General features: G+C 37.6%; 1 protein-coding gene across 4 annotated transcripts in view; it reads left to right on the top strand.

Moving 5' to 3' along the window:
• Nucleotides 1-19087, top strand: part of EXOC1 (exocyst complex component 1) — a 61858-nt gene extending 42771 nt beyond the window's left edge. For all 4 annotated transcript variants that reach the window (XM_045996757.1, XM_045996740.1, XM_045996750.1 and 1 more), the window contains 7 exons: nt 351-458; nt 2116-2192; nt 2915-3143; nt 10334-10517; nt 12937-13136; nt 16982-17176; nt 18813-19087. In XM_045996757.1, the coding sequence (XP_045852713.1) occupies nt 351-458; nt 2116-2192; nt 2915-3143; nt 10334-10517; nt 12937-13136; nt 16982-17176; nt 18813-18965 (1146 nt within the window). In that variant the 3' untranslated portion in view covers nt 18966-19087. The remainder of the gene's footprint in view (nt 1-350; nt 459-2115; nt 2193-2914; nt 3144-10333; nt 10518-12936; nt 13137-16981; nt 17177-18812) is intronic.
• The last annotated feature ends 1937 nt before the right edge of the window (nt 19088-21024 follow it).

Genomic DNA, 21024 nt, shown 5'->3' with positions numbered 1-21024 from the left:
AAATCATTAAGAGCTTGTATCTTTAAGTTCCTTGAGCCAACTACAAAGTAAAGTGGAAATAACAGCTTTTATGAAGCTAAACTGTTCTCTGCAATGCATTGAGTTTAAAAAGTTTGTCTCTGTGTTCCTCTTTCCAGATTCCAAGTGAATAATTATTTTGAGTTTTATTTTAGGTGTGTCTGGCCCTGTTAAGCCTTAATACTTCTGCATCATCTTATCAATCTTGGAATAGTTTCTTTTGGGATTCTATTGAGATTATACATAAAGCATCTGTGGTCTCTCTAGAAAAGTGAATTAAATGTAGAAGATGTTTTTATGCGTTTGGTGCAGTTCATTTTTGTTTTCTTCAGATCTTTGAACAGGTACTAAGTGAACTAGAGCCCTTGTGTCTGGCAGAACAGGACTTCATAAGTAAATTTTTCAAACTGCAGCAACATCAAAGTATGCCTGGAACTATGGTATGGCTCACATTTATTTGTTGGCTAATATTTCTAATCAGTAGTATAATTAGCCTAATTAATTTATTGTCACAATTTCAACATCAGAACAGAAAAAGAAAAAATTTACAATGCAAGGATTTTTTCAGTAATTTTTGTCATACCACAAGATAATGAAAACAGTGATAGTTGGAGTTCAAGCATCTAATACTCCAAATTGTCTTAGACCTAAATAGCCTCTAAATTAGTAAGAGGGAAATGTCTGAATTTACTTTGTAAAAAATATTCTTCAAAAGGAAATTTTAACATTTTAGTAGTCACCAAGAAAAAATACAATTTTCAAAAGAAAAAGATATATGGTATATATACATACCATGGTCTAACAAAAAAAAAAAAAGAAGAAAGAAACAAGCCCCAAATCTGAACCTGTCCTATGCCTTTGTTACTAACTAGCTATGAGACCTTAAACCAATTATTTAACCCCCAGTTTTCCTTATCTGTACAATGAATATAGTAATAACTGTTCAGCATGCCTCTCAGGTGGCATAAATGTAAGAAAATAAAATGAGAAACTGCTGCGGTATTTTGAAAAACTTAAAAGCACAATACAAATAAAATGATTTTTAAATTAAGGTCATCTTGGGTGGCTCACTGGCTCAGTTGATAGAGCATGTGTCTCTTGATCTCGGGGCCATGAGTTTGAGCCCCATGTTGGGCATAAAGCTTACTTGAAAAAAAAGTAAGGTCATCTTAAAGTACAGAACCAATGTATAAAAAGCAGTCGTAAAATGAATTTGTTGTTATAGGTGATGGTGATAGTAAATTTGTTTATTTGTTAGCCTCTGAAGAATTTTTTTTTTAAAGATTTTATTTATTTATTTGAGAGAGAGACAGTGAGAGAGAGCATGAAGGAGGAGAAGGTCAGAGGGAGAAGCAGACTCCCCATGGAGCTGGGAGCCCGATGCGGGACTCGATCCTGGGACTCCAGGATCCTCACCTGAGCCGAAGGCAGTCGTCCAACGAACTGAGCCACCCAGGCGTCCCCTCTAAAGAATTTTTAATAACATTTTTTAAATTCCAAAGTTTTATTTAAACGATTGATGAAATTCTCTAATTTTTAAAATTCTTTCTTAAAAGTTGTTTCTGGGGGCGCCTGGGTGGCTCAGTGAGTTAAAATCTCTGCCTTCGGCTCAGGTCATGATCCCAGGGTACTGGGATCGAGCCCCACATCGGGCTCTCCGCTTAGCAGGGAGCCTGCTTCCTCCTCTCGCTCTCTCTGCCTGCCTCTCTGCCTCCTTGTGATCTCTGTCTGTCAAATAAATAAATAAAATCTTTTTTAAAAAAATGAAAAAGTTATTTCTGGTGTTTTGAGCTTCCCTCCCCCATCTGAGCCTCGGGTACCTTCTCTGTCCCTGCTTTCCCCTCATATGCATACACACAGGCACATCTTCTCAGCCCACAGTAATTCTCAGATACAATCTAAGAACAAAACATTTCCTAACCATTCTTAAACAACATACTAAGTTATATAGTTTTATCAATAGTCCTACCTTTAAAAATCATTATTTTTCATAATGTATTCTCTCCTAGGAATTTTAGGACTGAGCAGGCTTTTGCTATATAAACTAGTCAAATTGTTGGTCTTTTATTATGTAAAGTACCTGAATAATTTTTGCAGACTGAAGCAGAGGACCTAGATGGAGGAACATTATCCCGGCAACATAATGCTGGCGTGCCACCGCCTGTCTCATCTGAGTATGTGTTCTTTAATAGCTCTTGTTTATCTGGGGAGGGGGACACTTAAAATTGAACCTCAAGGAGTGCTGGTCGGTGCAGATGCTTCTGGTGATGTGACAGCACTCAGAGCACTGACATGTGTGCCCAGTGTCTTCTCAAACGTCTTACTCAGTTAAAATTGCTCCTGTTGTCTGACCCTTCAGCTCTTTTTGGCTCGTAATCACAAAAAAGTGCAATGAGTTTAATGTTTGCTGGTGAGAAGTAGCATTTGAATTGTAGGGTATTTCTCAGAAATTACAAAGCACATTTCAGGATCCAGGTTTACAAATGACATGAAGTTATATTTTGAGTAATAAAACTCAACTTCAAAAAATATTTTTATGTTGGAAACTGCTATAGAATAATTAGTTCATCCTATCTGGACGTTTTTCATTGAAATGTGAAATTTTAGTCATTTTGTATATATGCAGTGGATTAAAGCTAAAGATCAAGATATGCCACCTAGGGGCGCCTGGGTGGCTCAGTGGATTAAAGCCTCTGCCTTCGGCTCAGGTCATGATCCCAGAGTCCTGGGATCAAGCCCAGCATTTGCTCAGCAGGGAGCCTGCCTCCCTTCCTTTCTCTCTGCCTGCCTCTCTGACTACTTGTGATCTCTGTCAAATAAATAAATAAAATCTTAAAAAAAAAAAAAAATATGCCACCTATAATCAGTTCCTGTATTTTGTTTGTTTCCTGAACAGGAAAGATATGATCCGTCAGATGATGATTAAAATATTTCGCTGCATTGAGCCAGAACTGAACAACCTGATCGCATTAGGAGACAAAATTGATAGCTTTAACTCCCTCTACATGCTTGTCAAAATGAGCCACCACGTGTGGACCGCACAGAATGTGGACCCTGCTTCTTTTCTGAGTACTACGTTGGGAAATGTTTTGGTGACTGTCAAAAGGAACTTTGACAAATGCATTGTAAGTTTGTTTGTTTGTTTTTTTAAATAAGAGTTCTAATCATTGCAAAAAACAGGTAAATGTATTTAAATCAAGAGAGAACTGGGTGTTTTATGCAAACAATGAATCATGGAACAGGACTTCAAACACTAGTGATATACTGTATGGTGACTAACACAACACAATAATTAAAGAAAAAGAGAGAGGGATTTTTCAGTTTTCCATTGAGTGTCTACTGTTCACATCCCTCAAAGCCCTGAAGCAGAGTGTTGGCTGCAATTTACAGGCACTGAGTCAGTTGGATGCTACTATGCCAGCTAGCTGCCCTTCTCCACTGTGTGCGAGTCTTGGCAAGTTCTGGAGTAAGTGGCATAGAGGCAGCAGCTGCTTGAGAGATCCACTAAGTAACTGAAATCTCATTTAACTGACTGGTGACCGTAGGTCACATAAAACAACTGAAACTCTCATTTGGATTTATTGTTGTTATTCTTCTTAAAATATGCTCTGATAAGAAAATTAATAATTGGATCATTTTAATTGATTCTTTAAATTATTTAATTAGGTTTATTAGCTTGCTAGTTTGATAGCTTTAATTAATAATCATATTGTTTTATTTTAAGAATATATTGTTCTTTGGGGCACCTGAATAACAAAGTCAGTAAAGCATCCAGCCCTTGGTTTTTGCTTAGGTAATGATCCCAGGGACCTGAGATGGAGCTCCGCTTCGGGCTCTGTGCTCAGTGCAAGCCTGTTTGTCCCTCTCCCTCCTCCTTTGCCCTCCCCCCCCAGATAAATAAATAAACCTTTAAAAAAACGCATTAAAAAAATAGAGAATACATTGTTCCTATAATAACTTCCAGCAATCATTATGTTCTATAGGAAAGAAAAATAATTAACAATTTTATTTTGTCTAGGTTTTGGTAAGCTTGTAGGTTTGAATTGGGCTGGGTCAGGTTCTAAAATAAAAGCTTCATTTTATTAATGTAGTTAGTATGTAAAAGTGGATGTCTATCATTTGAATATTTCTACTGTGTAACTTCTAAGTCATATCTAGCTCTTAAATATCCATTACACAAGAGATAAAATATTAAGGGCAGTTAAAATCCACATCATTTTTGTACTTTTAAAAAACAATATTTATTGGGGCGCCTGGGTGGCTCAGTGGATTAAGCCGCTGCCTTCGGCTCGGGTCATGATCTCAGGGTCCTGGGATCGATCCCCACATTGGGCTCTCTGCTCAGCGGAGAGCCTGCTTTCCCCTCTCTCTCTCTGCCTGACTCTCTGCCTACTTGTGATCTCTCTGTGTCAAATAAATAGATAAAGTCTTTAAAAAAAAAAAACAAAAAACAATATTTATTGAGTTTTTAGAATATAAAGGCAATCTGTGTTCGTTATAGAAACTTAAGTGTCGCCTCAATAGGCTTGTTAATCCTCTTTTCTTACCGCATGACTTCACTTGACATTTGAAATATTACAGAATTTGACCACTTAAGACCTCTTGCCTCTCCCACCTTCTCCAGCAGTGATGCTAAACCTAGAGGTTTGACTGCAAGCTGGGAGCGAAGGGCAAGGGAAGAGCTGTCAGCGGCTGAGACAATGAGTCCCGTGTGACACAGCAGGGACACTGAATCATGAGGACGCTCCATTTCCAGACTATGAAGGCTTTGTTGCTTCTATTAGTAAAATATAGCTCTGTGTAACACCTGTCGGTCCAACCGAACGTAATTGTTAAAAGCATAGGATGGAGCGTCAGGTAAACATAGATGTGGCTTCAGATGACGTGCTTATTAGCACACTGCCTTACACGGAAGTGACACCGTACTAGCTGATCGCTCGTGATGGTGCTGCTGTTGCCGCCGGTGGTGATAACTCATAATCGTTCACTAAACAATGTTCATGTTATTCGCAAGACAGAATAGTGGAAAAACAAAGTAAGGGAACTTAGACAAAGGTATGAACTCAATATTTTCTCATAAAAGTACACGTATTTCTAAAGGATCTGTCTTTTCTCACTAAAGGGACATCTCTCTCTTATTTTAACTCGTGTCTTCTCACAGTGTCTGATGGGTAGTATGTACTCAGTAAGTGTTGTATTTTGGTATTTGGGACAAGATTAGACCCTAAGGCGTACCTTGAAAAGGTAATAAATGGGCCTGTTTGTCTGGAGCCAAAAGCATGAATGTCAGATGGCTGCAGAAAGTGGAACAGATAGCATCGGGTTTGGCCCTTTCATCTGGCGACTAAGCTCAGAGCTGTTCTTCAAAGAACAGGACGAAGAAAGCTAGCCCAGCCTGAGCTAAAACTAAAGTTAGAAAGTAAGTGACGTACCAAGTAGTACCAAGGTAAGCTCTGCCGTCCCATACATTCTTATCTGCACTCAATTTGCTTTTCAGGATTCTTCACACTATAGTGATGTGGACTTGCCCTCTTAAACCTTTGAGAATGTTATGATTTGGTTACATTGCCGTGGGCGGAGAGGACAGATAAGTAATTCAGTGATGTGTGCCTCGCACCCAAATTCTAGTTTTAACCCTGAATAACCTCTGTGTTGAGCGGTCAGCTGCAAATAACATATGAGTTGAGCTTGAAAGAAATTTTATTTGTGTAAGATTTAGTTCACCATGGCTTTGTTTTGAGAGCGAGAAAGCGTGCACGTGTTGCATGCTGGGGGGGAAGGGGCAGAGGGAGAGGGAGAGAATCTTAAGCAGGCTCCTTGGCCAGTGCAGAGGCCTGCGCAAGGCAGTCTCACAACCCTGAAATCATGACCTGAGCTGAAACCAAGAATCTGTTGCTTAACTGATTGAGCTACCCAGGTGCCTCCGATGGCTCTTTTCTTAAACAAATGTGTTGTTTCTATTCTACCAGTTATAATGCCAGAAAAGACAACTGTCATTTAGAATATTTCCTGTTGATGTTTAAGTATATTCAGGCTATAATTCTATCCTGTGCCTTTAAATGCCACACTGAACAAAAATCTTCATGCAGCTTAATAACTACTGTAGACCAGCCTCCATAAATTTGTGCTTCCTGGGTACCAGGCACTGGTCTGAGCATTTGCACACTTGATGTCATCTAATATTCACATTGTCCTTCCTCCTAGATAAAGTAGACTCTCTGAAGGGTTATGTTACTTTGCCCAGGTCAACAGTAAAAAGGGATGGAATTAGTGTGCATACCCAGACCGTCTGGTTCACTACGCTCTCTGCTGCATCCATTTTTTACTTTTCACAATTATCGACACCGATGAAATGGAACACAGGGGATACCTCAGAGAATCTTGGGCTCCATTGGCCCAAGCTCCCGCAGTAAAGCGAGAATCATAATGAAGCAAGTTATTGAAATAAAGTGAATTCAGATGAATTTTGTGGTTTCCCAGTACATTTAAAAGTTATGTTTATATGTACATAAAAGTACATAAAAGTTGTGTTTATCATACTATATATTTGTCATACTATCATACTATATAATATGTTAGGGTTCAATAGCATTTTGCCTAAAAAACAATGTCCATAACTTAATTTTAAAATACCTTATTGGGGCTCCTGCGTGGCTCAGAGGGTTAAGCTTCTGTCTTCGGCTCAGGTCATGGTCCCAGGGTCCTGGGATCAAATCCCGCATCGGGCTCCCTGCTCTGCAGGGAGCCTGCTTCGCCCTCTCTCTTCTGCCTGCCTCTCTGCCTACTTATGATCTCTCTATGTTAAATAAATAAATAAAATCTTTAAAAAAAAATTAAAATACCTTATTGCTAAGAAATGCTAACCGTCATCTGAGCTTTCGGCAAGTTCTAATGTTTTTGCTGATGGAAAGTCTTGACTCCGTGTTTTTGGCCGCTGACTGACCAGGGTGGTGGTTGCTGAAGGTTAGGGTGGCTGTGGCAGTTTCTTAAAATAAGACAACAGGGAAGTTTGTCCCACGAATCCACTCTTCTTTTCTGTTTCTCTGTAGCACGCAAAGCTGTGCAGTAACATTTTACCCACAGCAGAACTTCTTTCAAAATTGGAGACTGTCCTCTCAAACCATATTGCTTTGTCAACTAAGTTTATGTAATACTCTAAATCTGTTGCCATTTCAACATTCTCCACAGCATCTTCACCGGGAGTAGGTTCTATTTCAAGAAACCACCTTCTTGACTCACCCCTAAGAAGCAACTCCTCATCTGTTAAAGTTTTATCATGAGATTGTAGCAATTCAGTCATATATTCAGGCCTCACTCGTAATTCTAGTTCTTTCCCCATTTCTACCACATTTACTTCCTTCCCTGAAGTCGTGAACCCCTCAAAGTCCTCCAAGGGTTAGAATCCTGTTCACATTATACTTTTGCCATCTTCCCATGAAGTGCAAATGTTCTTAGTGGCATCTAGAATGGTTAATCTTTTCCAGAAGGTTTTCACTTTCTTTTTCCCAGATACACCAGAGGAATCACTATTTATGGCAGCTTAGCCTTATAAAATACTTTTCTTAAATAATGAGACTTAGAAGTTGAAATGACTCCTGAATCTGCGGGCTACAGAATGAATGTTGTGTTAGCAAACACGTAAACAGCATCAATCTCATTGTCCATCTCCATCAGAGCTCTTGGGTGACCAGGTGCACTGTCAGTAAGCTGTCGTATTTTGAAAGGAGTATTTTTTTCTGAATAGTAGGTCTCAACAGTGAGCTTAAAATAGTCAGTAAATCGTGTTGTAAAAAGATGAGCTGTCATCCAGGTTTTGTTCTATTTATAGAGCACAAACAGTAAATTGAGCATAATTCTTAAGGGCCCTAGGTGACAAATGAGCATTGGCTTCAACTTAAAGTCACCAGCTGCATTAGCCCATAACAAGTCATTCTGTCCCCTGCTGCTTTGAAGCAGGCATTGATAATCTCTCTGGCTGTGAAAGTCCCAGGTGGCATCTTCTGCCAACGGAAAGCTGTTTTGTCTCCATGAAAATCTGCTGTTTAGTGTGACCACCTTTATGAATTCTCTCAGCTGGGTCTTCTGGGGAACTTGCTGCAGCTTCTCCATCAGCACGTGCTGCTTCACCCTGCACTTTGTGTTCTGGAGATGGCTTCTTTCCCCAGACCTCGTGAACCAGCATCTGCTAGCCGCCAGCTTGCCTTCCGCAACATCTTCACCTCTTTCAGCCTTCACAGAATGAGATCAGGGCCTTGCTCTGGATTAGGCTTTGGTTTAAGGGAATGTTGTGGCTGGTTTGATCTTCTATCATGACCACTAAAACTTTCTCCACATCAGCAGGAAGGTTGTTTTGCTTTCTTACCATTTGCGTGTTCACTGGAGAGCACTTTGAATTTCCTTCAAGAACTTTCCTGTGCATTTACAACTTGACTTTGGTGCAAGAGGCCTAGCTTTCAGCCTGTCAGCTTGTGACATGGCTTCCTCCCTAAGCCTAATCATTCTTAGCTATTGATCTAAAGCGAGAAACATGAGACCCTTCCTTTGACTTGAACACTTAATTGGCCTCATGTCAATATTGTGTCTCAAAATAAAACTGTGTCTGGACCTAAGGAGAGAGAGAAGGGAGAATGGCTAGTTGAAGGAGCAGTCAGAATTCACACATTTATTGATTAAGTTTGCCAGCTTAAATGGCCCAGTTTGTAGCACCCCAAACAAAAGATCACTGATCACAAAGCACCATAACAAGTATAGCATTAATGAAAAAGTTTGAAATATTGCCGAATGGTTACCACAGTGTGAAACGGAGGCATGAAATGAGCAAATGCTGTTGGAAAAATGGTACTGACAGACTTGCCAATACAGGGTTGCCACAGACCTTCAATTTGTGCTCAAAATAAATAAATAAGTAAATAAACAATCAGTATCTGTGAAGTACAGGAGAGCGAAGTACAATAAAATAGGTGTGCTGTAGTGGGAAAGATAGCATCAAGTGGTTGACAGTACCCCCCAGAACTTTCTAATACTAATGCCTCTAGCCTACAAAGAATTACTTTTCTTTTTCTTTTTCTTCTTAAGATTTTTATTTATTTATTTGACAGACAGAGATCACAAGTAGGCAGAGAGGCAGGCAGAGAGAGGCAGAAGCAGGCTCCCTGCTAAGCAGAGAGCCCAATGCAGGGCTCGATCCCAGGACCCTGGGATCATGACCTGAGCTGAAGGCAGAGGCTTTAACCCACTGAGCAACCCAGGTGCCCCCAAAGAATTACTTTTCTAACCCGCATGTTAGAAAATCATATGATTTTCAAATTACACCGAAAAAATCATTTATGATATTTAGGTAGAAGTAAAAATGTCTTAACAGTATTTGACAGAGTAATTCTTATATAGATCCTCTGAGAAGTACGCAGAACCATAACTGAATCCAGTGATTTTTTTTTGAAACCGAATGTCTAGGTTTTGTCTATGTGAAACATCCCTTTTGTACTTTGTTGCCATCGTACACGAGCGCTTTGCTGAAATAGAGAATAAGTAGGATAAGTAACTGATAGTTACAAAGCACACTTATATGGTATAAATTCATTGTGGAAATGTCTGCTCTCCCTCTCTGTTCTCATATCCAGAAATTAAAGAACTGGTCTCTCCAAACTCAGATTTTAGGCTGATGAGAATTGGAAATGACTATGATTCTCAAACTTGGCCACATGACCACCAACTAGAAATAACTCAGAGAAATCCGGTGTGGGCTCTGGTATCTGCTGTACTCCAAAATGAGCAATCGCCTTTTATTTACCTTTCATGAATGATAGATTCATTTATTGCTTGTTTTCACTTTAAACAAAAACTTGAGCTTCACAAAGTTTAATTGTATCTTGTTTTAAATAATTTGGCTTTCTTTGTCAACTTCATTTTCTTAAAATATATGTCCATTTGGAGCACCTGCCTGGCTCAGTTTGTTAAAGCTTCCGACTCTTGATTTTGTCTCAGGTCATGACCTCAGGGTTGTGAGATTGAGCCCCAGGTCTTGCTCTGGGCTGGCCGAGGAGCCTGCTACTCTCTCTCTCTCTCCCTCTGCCCCTACCCCACTTTCTTTCTCTCCTTCTTTAACAACAACAATAAAAAGATATGTATATGTTCTTTTTAATCTATAAAAATAGTGTTTCTTGGTTACCCCTGTTGTATTAATCTGTAAATAGTAAGCATCCAAAATGTTCTAGGTACTAAATTATGCCCTTCCTCTGATATATACGTTTACTTACAATTATATGTTTCTAAGTTCCTTGTCTATTTCTCTCTCTTGCTTTCTGCCTAACTATAGAGTAACCAAATAAGGCAAATGGAAGAAGTAAAAATTTCAAAGAAGAGTAAAGTAGGAATTCTTCCATTTGTTGCTGAATTTGAAGAATTTGCTGGACTTGCAGAATCGATCTTTAAAAATGCTGAGCGTCGTGGAGATCTAGATAAAGCATACACTAAACTTATCCGAGGAGTATTTGTTAATGGTAAGCCTTTGTGATGTACTGAAGAATTTTTTGGTTGGTTGGTTCACTATTTATGGTCACTCAAGTTGGGTGATAGATATGTTCATTATTTCCATATTCTATAGTCTGAATTAAGTTTTTTGAAAGTAGGTATTTCTTGAATCTGAAAAAATCAGAAGCAGTACATTAAACCCATTCATATTCATCAGGAACCGCTTCTATTTTAGGGTTCATATGGGATTATCACTATGCAAAATTGGAATTCCTTTTTTAATCACAAAAAACAAAAAAAACCGAGATTTTACATTTGCATTTTAGCGAGACTCTTTGGGAGATGATAGGCAGTGATGTCTGTGTAGCATTAAACAAATCAATTTATTTCTTTAGGCCTTGGGTTTTTTATCTGTCATGTAAGGTCGATTAATGCTGAACTACGGTCTTCCTGTGGCGGATCCTACAGTTAGGCTACAGAAACAGTATGGTGGGCCATTTAGTTTGAAATAAATGAGCTGACTGCATACATTCAGGAACTTTAAAAGCTAAAACAGTTGACAGGAAGTGGAATCATCTTTCCAGCCACATGCAACATTTTTAGTGGAAGCAGGCCTAGGGGAAAGATGGATAAATTACATGATTGAATATTCATATGGTTGATCATTCATTCATTCATTCATTCATTCTGAGGGGTATTTCTTTTAAAATTAAAAGTAGCTTTGGGGCACCTGGGTGGCTCAGTTGGTTAAACATTCAACTCTTGATCTCAGCTCAGCTCAGATCTTCATCTCAGGGTCATGAGTTCAAACCCCAGGTTGGGCTTCATGCTGGGTATGGAGCCTACTTTAAAAAATATATATTAAGTTCAAAGTAGCTTTGCTTTGTCTGACTTAAAGTAATATATGCTCATTATATACCCCCCAAAATGAAAAAAAAAAGATTTTAAAAATCAAGAAAAGAATAAAAATAATTTGTAATTTCATCAGGCAGAGATAACATTTAATTTTTATTCTTCTAAACTTCTCAATATTTCTCCTTCATGTGTATGTGCCTATTGTATATATGTGTATGTGTATTCTTCAATATAAAAGTTTTTATCATACCTTACACTCTGTTTTGGAACCTGCTACTCTATAATTCGAATACCTCTCCTTGTCAATTTATATTATGACTATAATCATTTTTAATGAATGTGTAATATTCCTTGTATCATTATTTATCAAATCTTCATTAATAGGCATTTAGTTTGTTTCCAATTTTTTGCATATATTTTTGTATTCTTGCCCAGTAATTTCCTTGGGGTAAATTACTGGAAATGGAATTACCAGGTCAGAAGGTTTGCATATATCTCAAGGCCTTTGCCAGACTGCCTCACAGAAAGGTGAGTTTAATGTGCCAGGCTGTTGATGAAAGTTTTCATCACATCTCATTAATGCTGAATATTAGTAAGTATTATCAGTTTTTTTATTCTTTGTCAACTTAATAGACTAAAATTGATTTTGTTCATAGTATCTTTTCTTTTGCCATGCAAGAGCTTTGGAAATTTCCTCTCAGATTTATCCATCTCTCCTTTTATGATTTCTAAGTTTTGGATTATCTATAAAAAAATCATGCAATCACAAAATTATTTTTTATAAGATTTTATTTATTTGGCACAGAGAGAGCACAGGCAGGGGGAGCTGGAGGCAGAGAGAGAAGCAGCCTCCCTGCTGACAGGGAGCCTGATGCTGGGCTCCATCCCAGGACTCTGGAATCATGACCTGAGCTGAAGGCAGACGCTTAACTAACTGAGCCACTCAGGAGCCCCAAAATTATTTTTTTAAATTAGATTTATTTTCCTTAGTACTTGTGATTATATTTATTTGCTTTTTACATTTTTAAGTACTTGAGCAATTTAGAATTTGTTTGGCTGAAAATGGGAAATAGGAATCCAGATTTATTAGTGTATTCGAAAGGACCAGCTGGTTGTCCTACTACATTCTGAATAATTCATCATTTCCCCCACTGATTTGAAAAGGTGCCTTTATTATATACTACATTTCCATTTATATGTTTATAACTATTTTATTTTATTTAAAGATTTTATTTATTTATTTGACAGAGAGAGATCACAAGTAGGCAGAGAGAGAGAGGGGGACGCAGGCTCTCTGCTGAGCAGAGAGCCCGATGCGGGGCTTGATTCCAGGACCCCAAGACCATGACCTGTGGTGAAGGCAGAGGCTTATTTAACCCACTGAGCCACCCAGGCGCCCCTGTTTATAACTATTTTAGTGTGATTTTTATATTAGGGCTAGGTGGATAGGGAGACCCTTCAGAATATCTTAAGTCCAGAAATGTACTTACTTCTTAAACTTAAAAATGAAAAAAAATCATGTAAGTATTTTATAGCTAAATATGGTAATCCTCATGTCAGGATGTTATTATATTTTTTCTTCTTTTATTTTAGTGGAGAAAGTAGCAAATGAAAGCCAGAAGACCCCCAGAGATGTAGTTATGATGGAAAATTTTCACCATATTTTTGCAACACTTTCTCGTTTGAAAATCTCATGTCTAGAAGCTGAAAAAAAAGAAGCCAAGCAAAAATACACAGACCACCTTCAGTCTTATGTCATTTACTCTTTAGGACAACCTCTTGAAAAACTAAATGTAAGTATATTTTCATTCAGTATTATTTTCCTGATTTTGAACCTCTGTACATATGTTTACATATGAAAAACACGAGACATTCATCCTAAATTTGCTCATGCATTGATGGGAAGGATAAAGAAGGAGGGACCCAGTTATCAAAGGTTCCGGTGTACTAAGATACTGCTAGATGGTCTATATTATTTCTTTTAATTGTTATAAACAGTGACATGGGGTAAGGTGGTATCAACACATTTTACAAATGAAGAAACTGAAAGTAAATACACTTGCTTGAACAACACCTGGCAAGTAGCAAAGCTGGGGAATGAACCCTAGGTTAGGCTTTTCCATTATTCCAGACTCCTATTTCATACCTCACAAATGGCTGGTCTTTAACCTTAGTTCAGTGAAGATTTCAAAAACTTTATCAAGATGAAAGGAAAAACCAAAAAAAAATTTTTTCTTTGCTTCTTTCTTTCCCTCCCTTTCCTGAACTGAGTTATTCCCCAGAACATATTTGATTAAAATTAAGAAAGGATGGTTTGGGGGCACCTGGGTAGCTCAGTCCGCTGAGCCTCTGACTTGGTTTTGGCTCAGGTCACAATATCAGGGGTTGTGAGGTCAAGTACCACATCAGACTCCATTCTCACTGGGAGTCTGCTTGATGGTTCTCTCGCTCTACCCCTCCCTCTAGGGTAAAAGGTCTGTCTCAGACCTAAATCCTGTGTGATACTTAACTGCAACATCAGAGACATTCCCTGTGAAACCAAATTTAAAGCAGAAACATTGCTAGATCCTTTAATATTTAACATTGTGTGGAAGCTCTAGCCAATGCAATAAGACCTAAAACATAAATAAAAGATATTGAAAGAGAGTTAACAGGGCACCTGGTGGCTCATCTGACTCTTGATTTCAACTCAGGTCATGATCTCAGGGTCATGAGCTCAAGCGCCTGCATGGTGTTCTGTACTGAGAGTGGAACCTACTTAAGATTCTCTTTCCCTCTCCCTCTGCCCCTCCCCATCCTGCTCACATGCACACACACTCTCTCTCTCTTTAAAGAAAAAGAGAGTCAAGATTATAATTACGGGTATATAATACATTGAAATTACTGATCTATGATAAATAACAGGATTCAAAATAAAAATATAAAAAACAGCTTATTTCCTGTGTGTCATAATAACCAATTAAAAGTTTATATAGAAATAATCCAAAAGCACCAGGAATAGACTTGTCAAAACAATTATTAGCAAAACATAATAATAATAATTTAATGAAGAATAAACAAATAGTAATTGCCAAGAAAATTTTAGAGAAAAGTAATGAGAGGGGGATTTGCCTTTTCAGTGTTAGAGTATATTGTATAGTGATCAAATAAAAGACTTGCCAATCAATAAAATTGCATATTTAAAAACAAATATAAAAAAATTAAAAAATAAAATAAAAAATATATTTCAGAGACAACCTGAAATGAATATTTGTAACAATCCAGTAGTCAGTAATTATAAAATATAAGATACCTTTTTTAAATCAGTAAGACAACCACTAAAATCCCAACATATAAATGGGCAAGGGTTCTGAATATTATATGAAACATATGAAAGCAGGTTAACTTCATTTATAGCCAAAGAATTGTGAAATAAAGAAACAAGTCTTTTTCACTCATCAAAATGCAATGATTTCTTTATTGTGATAATATGGTAAATAGCAGTCTCTTCTGTACTATTGACAGAAATATAAATTGTTTGAACTTGCCTGGCAAGCAATTTATGTACATTAAGAATCTTCAGAATACTTAAAATTATACTTCTCAACTGAGGAATTATAGTCATAGAAATTTGTGCCGAAAAGTAATCAGTAATGTGGGTAAATAGTTACGTATGAAAGATACTTATGACAATTGTGTTTAAAATAAATTTCTTTTAATATGAGTAGATTCTGCCAACTTTTAAAAAAAAAAAAGTGAAAAATGTTAAATATCCAGTACTGGAGGGAATGTATAAATTGTAGTTCAGTCATTAGATGGAATATTATGTAGCCATTACAATTTATACTTCAGAAAAAATAAATATTAAAAATATTTTTAAAAATTAAAAAAATAAATTTCAAATTAAAATTAAATTTAAAAAATAAATATTACTGGGAAAATATAACATACAATATTATTATCTCACCTACATACTCATTAGAAATAGGGGCGCCTGGCTGTCTAAGTTGGTAGAGCATATAAGTCTTGATCTCAGGGTTATGAGTTAAGTCCCACACTGGGTGTAGAGACTACTTAAAAAAATAGAATCAGGGACGCCTGGGTGGCTCAGTTGGTTAAGCGGCTGCCTTCGGCTCAGGTCATGATCCCAGCGTCCTGGGATCGAGTCCCACATCGGGCTCCGTGCTCGGCAGGGAGCCTGCTTCTCTCTCTGTCTCTGCCTGCCACTCTCTCTGCCTGTGCTCACTCTCGCTCTCTCTCTGACAAATAAATAAAATCTTAAAAAAAAAAAAATAGAATCAAAAATAGAATCTTGGGGCACCTGGGTGGCGCAGTCATTATGTGTCTGCCTTCAGCTCATGTCATGATCCCAGGATCCTGGGATCGAGCCCCGCATCAGGCTCCCTGCTCAGCAGGAAGCCTACTTCTCCCTCTCCTGCTCCCCCTGTTTATATTCCCTCTCTCACTGTCTATCTCTCTTTGTCAAATAAATAAAATCTTTTAAATAATAAAATAGAAATATAGAATCTTTAAAAAAAAAACAAAACAAAAAGACTAGAAGGAAATCTAAAATGTTAACACTGGTTATCTTTGAGTAGTGAAATAATTCTTATTTTTTCCTTCATACTTTTATATATTTTCTGAGTTTGGGGCACCTGGGTGGCTCAGTGGGTTAAAGCCCCTGCCTTCGGCTCAGGTCATGATCCCAGGGTCCTGGGATCGAGCCCCACATCGGGCTCCGCGGGGAGCCTGCTTCCTCCTCTCTCTCTGCCTGCCTCTCTGCCTAGTTGTGATTTCTCTCTGTCAAATAAATAAAATATTAAAAAAAAAATTAAAAAAAATATATATTTTCTGAGTTTTATACAGTTAACAAAATAAACTGTTTTCTAAGTAGGACTTTTTAATTTAAGTGAAAATAAAAGCAGTGCTTAGCCATTTTTTCTTTTATTTCACATTTTTGTTTTTATTTCTTCTGCCTTTTTTTTGTAGTTTCACGTTTTTATTTAAGTTCCAGTTAACATACAGTGTAGTATTAGTTTCAGGTATAATGATGCATTACTTACATACAACACCCAGTGTTCATCACAGCAAGTGCCCTTCCTTAATACCCATCACCCTTTTAGCCCATCCCCTCACCCACCTCCCGCCCAGCAACCCTCAGTGTATTCTCACAGTTAAGAGTCTCTTATGGTGGGACACCTAGATGGCTCAGTGGGTTAAGCCTGTGCCTTTGGAAAAAAAAAAAATCTGCCTTCGGCTCAGGTCACTATCCCGGCACCCTGGGATCCAGCTGCACATCGAGTTCCCTGCTTGGCGGTGAGCCTGTTTCTCGCTGTCCCTCTGCTGCCACTACCCCTGCTTGTGTGTACACGCTCTCTCACTCACTCACTCGCTTGCTCTCTGTCAAATAAATAAAATCGTAGGGAAAAAAGAGTCTCTTATGGTTTGCATCTCTTTTTACCCCCTCTGTTCATTTGGGTTTTTTCTTAAATTCCACATGAGTGAAGTCATATGGTGTTTGTCTCTCTGGCTTCTTTAGCTTCACGTAATACTCTGGCTTCATCCACATTGTTGCAAATGGCAAGATTTTGTTCTTTGATGGCTGCCTAATATTCCGTTACATATGTATTCCACATCTTCTTTTTTCATTTCCTTGAAGCATTTCTTTGAAGGCGTTGAAGCTCGAGTAGCACAGGGTATCAGAGAGGAGGAAGTAAGCTATCAACTTGCATTTAACAAACAAGAGCTTCGTAAAGTCATTAAAGAGTATCCTGGAAAGGAAGTGAAAAAAGGTCTAGATAACCTCTACAAGAAGGTTGATAAACATTTATGTGAAGAGGAAAACTTACTTCAGGTATGCTTCCTTCTGTTAACCATTCTAGATTGCACATCTTAAAATATATTGCTTTTCTCCAAACAAGTCCTCTGGAAAGGCTACAGATTTTCTAATTCTAGTGCCGGAGGAGATTTCCGTGAAGTGTCGTAAAGTGCAGACCAGATCAATGAGTTATGAGGAAGAAAGGAATAATATTTATTATGTGTTTATATGGCTATTCCTGTTTACTTTATATTTCTACTTTATAGTTTTGAGGCATGAGCTTTTCTTTTGTTTGGGGTTAGGGAGGGGGTTTTTTTAGGCTTTTGTTTGTTTTTTTTTTTAGATTTAAGGGGAATAACTAAATGGAGTAGAGTATATAGTACAGTGGAGTGATTCTGAGCATGGGAGCCAGAGGCAGAAACAGGTTCATAATGTGGCTCCAGATTAAGCTGCATGACTTTGGGCTAGTCACTTAACATCTCTGAGCCACAATTTTCTTATTTGAAAAGTGGAAATAATCCCTCTCTCATATAGCGAACACTACTGTTATTGCGGTTTATAGATGAGAAAATTAAAGCTTAGAAAGGTGGAGTAACATGACCAAGATCTCACAGCTGATGGGTGGTAGAGCCAGATTTAAACCCCAAATGGGGCCATTTTTCTCTATAAACCACACTGGAAGGCCCAGAGATAAGTGAGAATAATTCTGACTTCAATATCATTAAAGCCTTTTTGAGGGCTGTTGCATTTGTGTTGGCCTCTGAAAGTCCTTTAGATATGGATAAAGTGAGAGGAGTGGCAGGGAGAAGAAATACCATGAGCTAAAAGATGTAAAGCAAAAATTTGTAATACTGTTGGATAAGTAGACTTAAGGTGACAGGAATTTAGGATTTATGAGATTAAGGGTTTACAAAGAAAATTCCTGGAAAAACATATTCCCTCATCTGCTGGATAGTAATGATGGTCATAGCACCCACTCTCACCGGGTAGTCATGAGACTTAAATAGGCTGATACACATATAAAGCACTTTGTACTGTGCTGATACAGAGTAAGCCTCGATAAATATCTCCTGTTCATATTAGCTAATATGTCAATGTATATATCAGGTTCTGCCTTTATGATAGTTATCTACATAGTAGTTTCCACTGCTGAATCATATATATAATCCGTCTATCTCATCTTGGTATCCTTCATGGCATCAAGCAATGTTTTGTATCATCCCTTTTAGATAAATGTTTAAAATTCCATCTGGAATGAAATGTAAGCATTAACTGTTGCATTTTATTTAATTACTAGTCTTAGCTCCATGTATAATTGTGCATATACACATCTCTATTGGATATTGTAGTAGATATAATAATGTAATGAGTGCTTACCATGTCAGACACTGGTAAGCACCGTACATACATGCACTCATGTAGTCCTCACAAGAAACTCATGAGGAAGGTATTATTGTTACTACCCTGGTGTACAGATGAGGAACTTGAGGCCCAGAGCAGTAATGTAACATACTCCAGGTCACATGTCTTGTAAGTAGAAGGAGCAAAGATGCATGTCCTTAACCATTACCCTCTGCTAAAATCTAAGAATATATCTTGATATTATTTCTACATACTTGATTATATATTTCCATTCATAATTTAATGACTTTTATTTTCATTTCTATAATAGGTGGTATGGCACTCTATGCAAGATGAGTTTATACGCCAGTACAAGCACTTTGAAGGTTTGATAGCTCGCTGTTACCCTGGATCTGGTGTTACAATGGAATTCACTATTCAGGACATTCTAGATTATTGTTCCAGCATTGCACAGTCCCACTAAAAAAGAAGAGATAAATGAAAGGAGTGTCTACTATTTGGTGTGTGTGTATATATACATATGTATATGTGTGTATACATACCTACACATGTATATGTGTGTATTTATACATACATACACACACACACACACATATGAAAAAAAAAGCAAAGATTTAGGTGCTAGGGAGCCCCGTTGCTTTAAGTCAACAGATTGAGTAGGAGGAATGCTTATATACAGCTTTCCTTATCTGTGTAACTAGTAACACGAGAGCTACCTGCTGCAGTGGTCACTTGGCCCTGTGTAATAACAGAGACATGTGAAAGGATGAACACCAAATTAAGTGGCCCAGAAAGTGACAAAACCATACTTTTGGCAAGTTTATTTAATCCATTGTGGTAGAAAAGGTACAACTCGAATAAATATATCATTTAAATGTTTAAAAATTTTAAAACCTTCTGAAAGAAGAAAAAGATAAATGAAAAAAGCACTCTGAGTACACCAGACATTATTCAAAATTATCAAGTAACTGTTTTGAGAACCCAGACTTGGAACTTTAATGTCAGATAAATGGGTAATACCATACTACAAATATTCAAGAGCAAAAGTATCAATTTATGTAGCAGTTTTATCTGCCCAATAAGTTGTGTACTAACTTAAAACATTTCTCTCATCATAAAATGCCTTTAGCATTTTTCTGTGACTGAGCAGAAAGTCTTCTTTTATTGCCTGGTTTCTTGTATTTGACAATGGTTATCCTGTGTGTAAGGCATTAGGAGTTCTTCAGTTTTCACTAATTCACTATTGCCTACAAATCATGTAACTACTAAAATACTGTACAGAATTTTTTTCCCTTCTAACTAATGTGTATATGGATAAGGAATCTTGTGATGATCAGTTATTAATTTAGATTTTGAGAATTATGTGACTCGTGTGGCAGTGAATCTGAAATAAAGAAATTTTCAAAAAAAAATTTTTCAGAAAAGTTAAATTTTTATATTCTTAGGTCTGTTATGTGCTATTTTTAGAAAAGCAAATTCTTACAAAATCAGTATGCAAAAATTAATTACATGTTCATTTACCACAAAACACTTAAAAGTATAATAAAAATAGAACCATATATAACAGCATCAAAAATACTTAGTATTTAGGACTAAATCTAACAAAACATTGTACTATATATTGAATTATGCCTTCTCAAAGTTCATTTGTGGAACCTCTAAGCACCAACACCCCCCCCCCAACAGTGTGACTGTATTAGACATGAGACCTTTAAGGGGGTGATTAAGGTTAAATGAGGTCATAAGGATAGAGCCATGATCCAACAGAACTGGTACCCATATAAAAAGACACTGGAGCTCTTTGTCTGCCATGTGAGGACACAGCAAAAAGGCCGCCATTTCCAGGCCAGAAAGAGAGCTCTAGAATCCAACCATGTTGGCACCCTGATCTTGGACTTACAGCCTCCAAGACTGAGAAAATACATTTCTGTTAGCCCACTCAATCTATGGTATTTTATAATGGCAGCCTGAGCTAATAATACAAGATGTGAAAGCCTTTAGGAAGAAAATTACAAAAACTATTTAAAAGATATTAAAGAAGGCCTAAATAAGTGGAGTGTTATTTCATGCGTCCAGATAAGAACACATGACAGAATAGAAATGTCAGTTACTCTCAAATATAAAGATTCGGTATAATTTCCGATTTCCAGTCCTGTGCAAAAGAAACTTGGAAGCCACCTCTCCATTCTAATAAGTGAAAAGCTGAACAAACTGAAAAATCAACTCTTCTCAGATCTCTAAGAGAAGTGAAGTCACAGGGCAAACCACTGCCACAATTGGAGAGGTCCAACAGGAGAAGACAGAATCACAACCTACTGGACCAGAAACCCATAAGCTGAAACATCCGCAGGAACCAATGTCCAGGTAGGGAAAACTGAACTGTAATTGACAAATTCCTTGAGGCTGAGTGTGGGTTAAGTCTGAGAAATAACTCCCGGTCATTGGGAGTCCCTCAAATATTTGTGAGTTTTACCTCCTGTAGTTCTACTAGTGAACGTCAGAGATAAATCCTCTTGTGCTTC

The sequence above is a fragment of the Meles meles genome, chromosome 2 (assembly GCF_922984935.1).
Source record: "Meles meles chromosome 2, mMelMel3.1 paternal haplotype, whole genome shotgun sequence".
NCBI classification, from domain to species: domain Eukaryota; kingdom Metazoa; phylum Chordata; class Mammalia; order Carnivora; family Mustelidae; genus Meles; species Meles meles.
Note: the sequence above shows the minus strand (reverse complement) of the source record. Positions and strands in the feature narration are given on the sequence as shown.